At 48.1% G+C, this 11,197-nt stretch overlaps 1 protein-coding gene across 1 annotated transcript in view; it reads right to left on the reverse strand.

The window, feature by feature from the left end:
- The window catches only part of LOC108803632 (DENN domain-containing protein 3-like), a gene marked incomplete at both ends in the record, with an annotated part of 27,062 nt that overhangs the window by 10,450 nt on the left and 5,415 nt on the right, over nucleotides 1–11,197 (reverse strand). Inside the window, 6 exons of the mRNA XM_018575459.1 lie at nucleotides 1,298–1,427; nucleotides 1,965–2,135; nucleotides 3,481–3,740; nucleotides 4,437–4,958; nucleotides 6,097–6,272; nucleotides 8,537–8,640. Coding sequence (XP_018430961.1) covers nucleotides 1,298–1,427; nucleotides 1,965–2,135; nucleotides 3,481–3,740; nucleotides 4,437–4,958; nucleotides 6,097–6,272; nucleotides 8,537–8,640 — 1,363 coding nt within the window. The remainder of the gene's footprint in view (nucleotides 1–1,297; nucleotides 1,428–1,964; nucleotides 2,136–3,480; nucleotides 3,741–4,436; nucleotides 4,959–6,096; nucleotides 6,273–8,536; nucleotides 8,641–11,197) is intronic.

Consider the following 11,197-nt stretch of genomic DNA (forward strand, 5'->3'; position numbering starts at 1 on the left):
CCCCCCCCCCCCCCTTCCCCGGCGGTACGTACACACCTACTGGACTCCGTTCCTCCCCTGCACGTCGTCTGTTATTTGCCTCTTAATTTCCAACAAGCTTTATTGCAAACTCACAAAGCCAGATTGCGGCACATTGATTCACCGCCGGACCCTCTCCTACCCCAACGCATTGATCTCCAAAGGGGCTTAGTCATGACCAAGCCCTTAAGGGGAAGAAACGCGTCGAGTAGGTCTGGCGGTGAAGCAATGTGCTACAATCTGGCTCTGAGAAACATGCACAGTGGAAATAGTGTGTGTGTGTGTGTATGTGTGTGTGTGTGTGTGTGTGTGTGTGTACGTGCGTGCGTCAAACCCCTCTACCACCCCACAAAGCCAGGCCAGTGACACTGTTTTTTAGGGTTGAAGCTTTCTGTGACACCTGTCAGATAAATGGATTATGGTGTGAGAACGTACCCGTTACCTCCCGCAGGGTCCCGCGCCGCCGGGTGGTCTCCTTATGCAGCCAGACACTGGGCGCGTTGCACCCTGCAGCGCCGAGCCCGACGGCTGCTGTGTGTGGTGACCGCTTGTTCTGTCGTCCAGAGCCACGCAGGAAGAGGCACGCACAAGCACTGGATCGCCTCTTAAAGGGACAGTGCACGCCTCTGGAAATGACATCATCTCATCTCCAACAGGTATATAAGCAAGAAGGGCGAGTCATTCTGTGCTTGGTTATTGGGAAGCTTGTTCTTAGAGTACCTGGTGTTATACCGGTTTCTGAGTCCTGTCACCAACCCCTGGCCTGTTCCGTGACCCAGATACTTTGCTGCCTGCACCGACCTCTGCTACGTTCAACGACTTCAAATTCCGGATTGTGATTCTGCTACCGTGCTCTTGGACTGCCCCTGTACTGGCAACCACTACGCAGGAGATTGTGCGTTATCCTATTGTACTTGAGTAGAGGTACCAATCATACTGACAAGCCCCCCGCGTCTGGGCTCCTACCATCACCAACCTGATATACGGGTAGGTATTAGCACAACGCTGGGGTCCGACCCGGGCCCCCCTTCTCTTGTAACGTGCCCACTTATCTACGTCTCTTCCTATACTGATGAGCGATATTGTTCTATTGTAATCATCTGAAGACTCTAGAACAGAAATGTCATATATTGCATCTTTTCAGTCCAGTCGGAGTTGCTGACACAGAACAAGTGAAGTCCGGTGTTCATTGCGGGTCAGTGACTGAATAAGTTCCTTGTATAGAAGTCAGACACGTCACTTCCCTCCTATGTTGCAGAGACAGTATAACACGACTCACCTTCGTTCTTCATCTTGTCGAAGTAAGAGAGCTTGGAGGCCGCGTAAATGGATTTTGCAGTCTGCAGAGCTCCAACCACAGCGTTCATGAGGAGGACATTGGTGAGAGCCTCCTGAACGTACTGAGGATCCTGAATATGATAGAAGAGCGAGTCTGAGAGACACACAATAATAATAATGACCGTATGTATGTGACAATGTATACTGCTACAGCAGGAATGGGAAACCTAAACCTGTAACCCTAACACTAATCCTCCCAGTAATCCTAACACTCCATGTAACCCCAACACTAACCCTCCCTGTAACCCCAACACTAACCCTCCCTGTAGCCTCAACACTAACCCTCCCTGTAATCCCAACACTAACCCTCCCTGTAACCTCAACACTAACCCTCCCTGTAACCCCAACACTATCCCTCCCTGTAACCCCAACACTATCCCTCCCTGTAACCCCAACACTATCCCTCCCTGTAACCCCAACACTATCCCTGGGTTAGTGTTGGGATTACACTAAATGCCTCAGCACCAAGAGTCCCACCATGCTTGGCCAGCCTACAATGAAATGAATGGCTGAATACAATTCCATTTTCCAGTGGAGCAGACCTAGGCAATCCGTAGCCGGGACCACCACTGAATATTCATCTAACCATGTGACAGGAAGGTCCTTACCTTGTGGTTGTCTGCCATCTTCCTCCCCGCCCACATCTCTTTGATCATCAGGTTCCACAGCTCACATTCACCTTTTAGATTTGCATCAAATGAGTCTTTCCTGGTAGAAGTCTTAATCCTGAGGGTTGGAATCCGTAAGAGCAGGAAGGCCGACATTGAGACTTTTACATCCTGGAGAACATGGGACACCGTGAATCAAACAGCTACATACACATTGGATATTACTATACCCGCCAAACTATTTGTAACTCTGTTCAGCCACAATTGTGAATCACACTTCCTCTCTGCATAGTCAACTTCCTGATGCTACTCCCCGTGTATTAGAATAGATATGTTATATGTTATGTGTATAGATATGTTAATAGATAGGTTTCCTAAACTCCCCCTTCCAGCCCCCCAGTGCCTGAAAACATGTTGGATTAGCAGCCCTGTGCATACATAAAAGCCCCCTGTCCAATCAAAGTGTCCTTAAAGGCCAGTATGAAAGTCATCTAAAAACTGGTCCATACATTTCCTGAGTTGCCATCACCTGTGATGGGATGGATTATATACTGGGCCAGATGGACCATTAGGCACAGGAATGCTGAGCCTATAGATGGTAAAGAAGTGGCTTTCTTGGCCAACCATTTCCCCTTATGGTTAGCCATAGTCGTCTCGTATAAGCTTATTTACGCAATATTCTAAGCCAGGTTGTGTAAAGAGGTGACCCCAGCAGTTGGGGGTTGCTTGTGACACCAAAGGGGGAAGGACTGGTTGGAGGGCTAGGGTGCACACTAGCGGATGGAACATGTCAGTGGTTTAACCATGAGACTCACGACTCTACTGCTGTCCCACACCAAGACTTGGCCCACATTCCCTGAGCATGAAGATATGGACCATGACATTAGCAGAGATTAGGACTACCCATGGAAGCTGAAGGAGCACCTTCCGGAGGAGTATGCCTATGTGGCCAACCACTATCCACATGTCTATTGCCAAGAGCCGATATCTCCAGACACTTGGTGGTATCATTGTGTGCTACAACATGGCAGAAGTAAAGGCATCATGCGCATCATTTGGCTTTGTGGAAGGACATTCAGACCTATTGAGTGCTGGTATTGACCTTGATGTCTCTTGTGTTTTGACCGTAATACGTCTGACTGTGTATTGCGCTGCTTTTGTGGAAGAATATCTAGACGCTATATACAGGTTTGTAATCAACACAACCAGTATTTATATGTTTTCTTGTTGATTGAATCTGGGCTGCGTTACCCCTGGGCTGGGCTGCGTTACCCCTGGGCCACTACCAATTAGATATGTTGGGTTGGTGGCACTGAGTGGAAATACTTCACAATTCATATATTGATCAGAGCGGGACCTGCAGTCAATGACATACTAAGCAATGTATAGACAGGCTGCCACCCCTCAGCATAATACAGCAAACACCCCTCCCCACAAAAAAATAAACCTGACCCCCCCACCAGCTCAATAAACAGGACCCCAATGTTATATGTTGAAGTTTATGTTGAGCTCTCACCTCTATATTTCTAAATGCGACGATCTCCTCATAGCTCTGCCTGCCCTCTATCAGGAGGAAGAGTCTCTTCTGAGTCATGGCGATCTTCCCCACCCCCAGGTTGGTTTTCACCGAGCTGGACAGCTTGTACACGAACTCATTCTGGTCCAGCTTCTCGGTGACTATGGACGGCAAGTCAACCTCTTCCGCCTCTGCCTCCGTCTCCTTCCAGTAGTTGTAGAAATCTCTGAAGATATCAGGATCTATCTGCTTCTGGTGACCTTCGGAAGACAGGCAGGGTGAAACCGAGTTAGCTTATGAAACAATTCTCTTAGCTAGAGCTAGATGCTGACTATTTCATAATTAACAGCTTTAAACATAGAGAACCCTTTCCATATGCCGAGGAACCCTTTCCATATGCCGAGGAACCCTTTCCACATGCAAAGCAACCCTTTCCACATGCGGAGGAACCCTTTCCATATGCTGAGGATCCCTTTCCATATGCCGAGGAACCCTTTCCACATGCAAAGCAACCCTTTCCACATGCGGAGGAACCCTTTCCATATGCTGAGGATCCCTTTCCCACATGCGGAGGATCCCTTTCCCACATGCGGAGGATCCCTTTCCCATATGCGGAGGATCCCTTTCCCACATGCGGAGGATCCCTTTCCCACATGCGGAGGATCCCTTTCCCACATGCGCAGGAACCCTTTCCCACATGCGCAGGAACCCTTTCCCACATGCGCAGGAACCCTTTGCACATGCGCAGGAACCCTTTGCACATGCAGAGAAAACCTTTCTATATGCAGCGGAACTCTTTCCACATGCGGAAGATCCCTTTCCATATGTGGAGGAACCCTTTCTATATGTGGAGGAACCATTTTCATATGTGGAGGAACCATTTCAACAGCCAGAGAATCTAGAGGACCCCTTTCCACACCCAGAGGAACCCTTTCCATATTTGCTTTGTCCCTTACCTACAGTTAAAGCATCAAACAAACGGTGTATCGTGTCAATGTCTTTCACAATCCCCGACTCTTGGATCCGGCGCACAAAGTCCTCTAGGTGCAGGTGGGTACTGGGAAGCTTAAACTTCTTGACGTGGTCGTCAGCCCTGGGGACATCCCTCTCTTTATCCAGCACCTGACTAATCAGCCTCTTCAGCTCCTGCCGGTTCTCAGCTTGTTGGCGTTCAGACGCCGGCAGCGACAAGACGACTTTTCTGACTAATTCAGCGGGGAAGATCCGCAGGTCCGTCTTATACAGGTTCTGGAAGTCGGAGAGAGCGCTGAGGAGCTTTCCCTGCATGAGAAAGACCAACCCCCGGAGGTAGAAGTATCGAGCCAGAAGAACCGAGTTCTCTGCAGGAAGACAAGTTATCTCCTTACTGAGGAAATTGGTCAGGTCTATGTAATACGTCTGAACGCATTGCCGCATCAGAGGATAATGGACCAGAGGCAGCCTGAAGGTGTAAAATGATTTTCCGTTCAGTCTGTTTCCTGTAGAATAAGGAAGAAAGTATGAGTGCAATGTCCAGTAACCTTCATAGAACCCCATACGTCCTTACTGATAAAACAAACAAATACCTTCTGTTCTGAGAAGGCTTTACTCTGCTAGTCTCTGAATCGGTTGGAGGGCTTTTTGATTCCTTTTCACCATAACCATTATGGCACATATGTCAAAACACAAGGTCCGTGGGCCAAATCCGGCCCACCAGATCATTTAATGCGTCTCCCGCAGCTTTACATTTTTAAACTGAAGCCTGCGCTCTAAACAGGCGCTGGGCTTCACAGGAAGCGTACCGAGGTCCCCAGCAAGGTCCCGGCAGCCTTCCTGTGAATAGTGGCACCTGTTTACAGCACCAGCCAAAAATCTCCTTCCTGTGGATCCATGCCACCCACCGTGACTGACCGGAACCCCTAGTGGAGACTGCACAGCCCTCCTTAGACCCTGCACAGCCAAGTATAGACCCCACACAGCCACCTGAGAGTCTGCACTGCTCACCATAAAACCTGCACAGCCCACCACAGACCACGGACAACCTACCTTACAGTCCGCACAGCCCCGAATACACGCCCCCCGTACCGCCTGCCGGAGAGTCCACACAGCCCAGCATAGACCCCACACAGCTACCAGAGAGTCCACACAGCCCTCCTAAGACCCCGTACAGCCACCTGAGAATCCACACAGCTGAGTTCTGCACAGCCCAGCATAGACCCCACACAGCCACCTGAGAGTCTGCACTGCTCACCATAAAACCTGCAAAGCCCACCATAGACCCCACACAGCCCCCCGAGAGTCTGCACACCCCGGCAGAGACCCCGCACAGCCCACCTGAGTTCTGCCCAGCCCAGCATAGACCCCGCACATGCCACCTGAGAGTCCGCACAGCCCAGCATAGACCCCGCACAGCCCCCTGAGAGTTCGCACAGCTTTTTGGAATTACAAATCCCCAGGCTTGAGCATTGCTAAGTGTTTGGTATCGGTATCTTCACAGGACCTTCAGTTGGGATGGGCAGTACAGAGAACTCAAAATGTTATAGTACAGCACCTAATGTTGCCTGTCACCTGGCAGCATCCTTTGTTTATGTGTTTTTACCAGAGCACTGGTTTACAGGTTTAGTCCTCCATCCTTACCATTCAGTGTCTGTGACCTCCTCAGAGATTGCGGCCTCAGTGGTAGTTCGGCCAAACTGACGTCCTGCAGGTTTGGCATACTGATGACCAGCTTCTTGCTGAACATGTGCTCAGGGCGAAAACGCTTTAACTTCTCTGTGGCTCTCCGTCTCTGGTTTTCAAGTATACTGGAATGTCTGCAAACACAAGGTGTGTTACCAGCTTCTCTCCACAAGGGGGCAGTCTGCTACTATTATCAATCAGATGCAGGCAAACGGTTCACTGCTGCTAAGATGACCTCACATGTCCCTAAGGCCTATGTTTGCTTTGGCATACTTATGCCTTTAGCTCCTAAAAAATCTGGAGGGTTTCAGGCTACCTACAGATCATCTACAACAGCTTTTCTCAACCAGGAATCCTCTTGAAGTTGCTAGGAGCTCCTTGAGCAATGGTAAATTGGTCTCCTACTAGGGATTCACCGACACCGGTTTTTCGGTATCGAGTACCGATATTTATATTTCGATACACGCCGATACCGGTACTTTCGGTAGCATAGAGCCGGCTTCCTGGGCAATCGGGAAGCGTGTCATTACCCACCGCCCGGCTTCTTAATTTCCCGGGAAGCTGACTGCATTCTGTTTGGCCGGCTCGATGCCGATTGGCTGGGAAAACTGCATCCCAGCCAAACCGGCATCGAGGCCGGCCAAACAGATCTGACAATATGGTGACATGACCCCCACCCTGCAGGCACCTCATTCCCCTCACATAGATCCTTAGCAGCAGTCATTACCGTACCAGTCATTCGGCCAGCTGAGCAGACATCGCTCTCCAAGCTCTCCCGAATCTGCCCACGTCTCCTGTGTGCACAGCGCCCATGTGATCGGCCCTCAGCCGGCTACTGCACATGCGCAGACTGCCCAGCGCTCTCATTCAGAAATCCTGTGCATGCGCAGTAGCAGGCTGAGGGCCGATCACGTGGGCGCTGTGCACACATGAGACAAGCTTGGAGAGCGGTGTCTGCCCAGCTGGCCGAGGGACTGGTACAGTAATGACAGCTGCTAAGGACCTGTGTGAGGGGAATGAGATGCCTACAAGGTGGGGGTCGTGTCGCCATATTATCAGATTTGTTTGCCCAGCTCGACACTGATTGGCTAGGAAACTGGCTTCCCGGCCAAACAGCATGGAGCCAGCTTCCCGGCTCCATGTTACCTCACGGCACTGCCAGTCAGAGGAAATCTCCCTCTGACCGGAAGTTCCAGTATCGGGGAAGGTATCGGAGCATTTGGGCGAGTACTCGCCCAAATACCCGGTATCGGTACATTCCTATCTCCTACCTATACTGACCACCAATGCAAGGGGGCACTTCTAAATTGTTTTCTAACCACTGTTAGAAAAACATCACAAATTTTATTGTCTGGTTTTTTTTTTCTGTTACTTTTATTCATTTAATTTCACGATTATTGCCAAAAATTTTCCTGCACAGAGCAAATGGTGTAAAAAAAACAATCTGCTGGGCGTGCCATATAACTTATTCTCATGTATAAAGCATTCTAGAACTTAGTGACAAAGTACCGCAAACTGCAGGGAAATTTATTTTAAAGGAGAACTATGGGGCCAGGGCTAATCCCCATAGTTCTCCTTACGGTAATGGGAGGACACAAACTAGCGTCCTCCCGTCACCCTAAGCTCAGTATACCGCGAGCCACAGCTCGTGGTATACTGAGATGCCGCAGCCGGAGCGGATCCAGACATCGATGTCGAGATCCGCCCAGCTGCGTGAGTGACAGCTGGCTCTGCCTATCTAGAGGCAGAGCCAGCTGTACCCGCCCCGTCCGTTCCACCAGTCAGCACTGGCGGATCGGAGCTGGGAGGGGGGAATCCATCCCCTCCCCTGTCACGGCAGAGAGCCGTGGCACGATCGAGAGGTGAGCGAACGCCGGTATGTCACAGGTCGGCTAGAACTATGAGGTGAGTGAAAAGCACTCACCTCATACTTCTCCTTTAAGCAGTGTATCACCAAGACCAGACAAATATTTCAAGGGCCAGGTGGAAAAATGTACAGAAAGGTTGATCTACACCATTGTAGCACTAAGGGTGGTATCATGTTGGGATTGTAGTCCATTCGCAGCATGCATACAGACTGATGTCCATTATTTCTGGGAACCTACGTTTATGAACAGAAATCTGAAAGCCTGTTGGGCACACACAAGCAGATCCTCCATCTAAAAATATAAATTGCAGTTCTAAGAGTGCCATGATATTTACTTATATCCTAATACAAAGAAAAGTCCAAAAGAAGCTAAATACCTCATAAAGTGGGAGTTCAGTAACAAAATGACCAAGGACTTGGCGGTCTGGAGACACTCATCTCAGTAAAGACAATAAGAAGGTGACAAAAATTCTAACCCTTTCTTATGCTATCCAAAATAAAGTCGGCCAGATCTGGCCTTTAATACTTTACCCATCAATTTCAGAGGACGCGTCCATCTCCATCTGGGTAAAGGCGTCCATTTTTTTGTTAAGACGAGCTTTAAGAAATGAGTTGAACAAGTACGTCTCTAACACCTGCGGAGCAAAACACACAAGCCACTTAGCCGATTCTTATTCACCAGAAGGCACAAAAAAGCTTTTAGTAAATCTGTGGACAGGCGATGGACATAATATTTAGTAAGGTTTAAAGCAAGACTTTACTGTCCTCTGTAGCTGCACCCATTGTGGAGAAATTCATTCTCTGGCTGTCGTTGGTTTTTACTTGGCAGCTTTCTAGACCCCTAAGATTAATACAGACCAGACCCTCTGTACTCACTGTATTAGAGGGCTGCTAGGAGAGAGAGAGAATAGTAAACTAAAGCTGGTAAGAAACCAACTAGAACCCAAACTACAAATCCTTTCTGGAGCAATTCATCCTCAAACTTTATAACAGTTACAGCTGCAGCTACAGAGGTCAGTAAGGGCTTGACTTAAAGTGTACTTACTGCTTGTGAGGAACATGTAAATACTTGAATGGCTATGGCCTGGTGTCAGCGAAACTCCCGCTCTGGGCATGCGCAGCGGAGAACAAACACGCGCAGGCGCAGCCGAGAACAAATACGCGCAGGCGCAGCTAAGAACAAACACGCACAGTCGCAGCCGAGAACAAACACGCGCAGGCGCAGCTGAGAACAAACACGCGCAGGCGCAGCTGAGAACAAATACGCGCCAAGAGGCGCACAGGAAGTTACATCATAGATGGATTCACTACCCTATTTAAGCCCAGCTCAAACGCCCACTAGTTGCTGGTTTGTCTTGTCAGCTTGATCGTGTTCCTTGTCTCCCGTTTAGCCTTCTCCTGTATATACCTGATTCCCCTGGATTTGACCTGTTCCTGTGTAAACGACCATCCTTGCTTGCTGCCTGCCTTTTGACCTCGGACTGTTTTGGATATTCTTCGGCCTGCTCCCTACTTGTACTGAATTGGATTTCATGGCTTTTGACCCCGGCTTGTTTTGACCTCGATTACTGGACTTTCCTAAAGGACTCGTGCCTCTCCCCGTCTGCCTGGCCTTTGTCCTCAACCTCAAAGGTCACAAGACACGAGGTGCAAGAGAAGCCTCCTCTCACTTCGGCCTCCCTACCAGGTACGTGATACCTGGCCACAGGTTCACTTTAAGTTCAGGAACATGAAGCAAATTTAAACTCAAAAACTAAAATATATTGCAGCTTGCCAATCCCTAAGGCCCCATTCACACTGAGCGATTTTTGCTGCGATATCGCTCATATTTCCACGCGATATCGCTCTATGTAGCTTCTCCAATCCATTTCAATGGAGCTGTTCACATCTCGCCGCTCAATATCGCTTGTAGCTCGTCGCTGTTGCTTGTCGCTCCTACATGACCCTTTTTTCTGTGGATTTCGTGCGATTTTGCTCCTGATTGCATACAGCCCAATAGGGACAAGTCGCGCAATATCGCACATATAAAATCGCGCTGAAAATCGAGCGATTTTCATGTCGCTCAGTGTGAATGGGGCCTAAATGTGGTGGCCGTATGAGTTTTTTTAGACTTTTTTTTCATGTATTTTCACCTGGTGATCCAGCCAGTAACACTTCCTGTCTAAAGGTGCCCATACACCTTACAATTATCTGCAGATTTTCTGTGGTCAGAGGGAAAAAGTGCAACAGATTGGCCCAGGTGGAGATTACTCCATCCACACAGTTAAGTGTAGATGGAGGAATCTGTTGCACCTTTTCCATCTGACCATAGAAAATCTGCAGATAATTGTAAGGTGTATGGCCGCTTTAGGGTGGCTCTACTCTGTGGAGGAGAAATGAAGCCACCCTTGGACAGCAGCATCGTCACCCTGTGGAGAGGGTGGTGTTAGATGGACTAGAAGATTTACATTGACGTGACTGACAAATCAAATCCAGCTAACACTTTTTAAGGACTAACAGGTTTTTTTTCCCTTTTAAAATAAAAGGCTTTATATATTTTAATAAAAGCTGATCATAGTAAGCACCCCTGTCAGTGGTAAATGGTTTGTCCCAACCCCTCTATCTGACACTTTTGCTGGACAGCTCGGCCTGTTGAATGATAAGTTCACCTTTTGCAAAAATTAAAGAAATGCATCATTAATAATACAGACAGTCCCCGGGTTACATACAAGATGGGGACTTTAGCTTTGTACATACGTTGAATTTGTATGTAAGTTGGAACATGTACATTTTTTTAAGTGTAACTCCAGCCAAAAAAACATTTTTTAGTTTTGGATAGCATAGGAAAGGGTCACGTCTGTTTTGCTGTCTGTTACTGTTGTTCAGAAGATTATAATCTAATAAAGACATTTTTTATTTAAAATGACACACCAAAAAGTTTTTTTCTTTTTTTTATTTGTTAGCATTTTTTATTTTTATTTCTTTAACTTTTTTTTTTTTTACTTTTTTTGTCTTTTTAAATAATTGTTTTAAACTTTTTTTTTTTTCATTTTATTTTTATTTTAATGCTCTGAGCCATACCCAGCATGCTATTGGATATTTCAAATTGCAATAGCAGGCTGGCTATTGCAGCTGCTCACAGCCTGCTGTCAATCAGCAGAGGAGGGGCCTGAAGGAACCCGGAAGACGGATGCCGGCATCGGCCAGAGGAAA

The sequence above is a fragment of the Nanorana parkeri genome, unplaced genomic scaffold (assembly GCF_000935625.1).
Source record: "Nanorana parkeri isolate BGI_ZX_2015 unplaced genomic scaffold, ASM93562v1 scaffold3963, whole genome shotgun sequence".
In the NCBI taxonomy this organism is placed as follows: Eukaryota; Metazoa; Chordata; class Amphibia; order Anura; family Dicroglossidae; genus Nanorana; species Nanorana parkeri.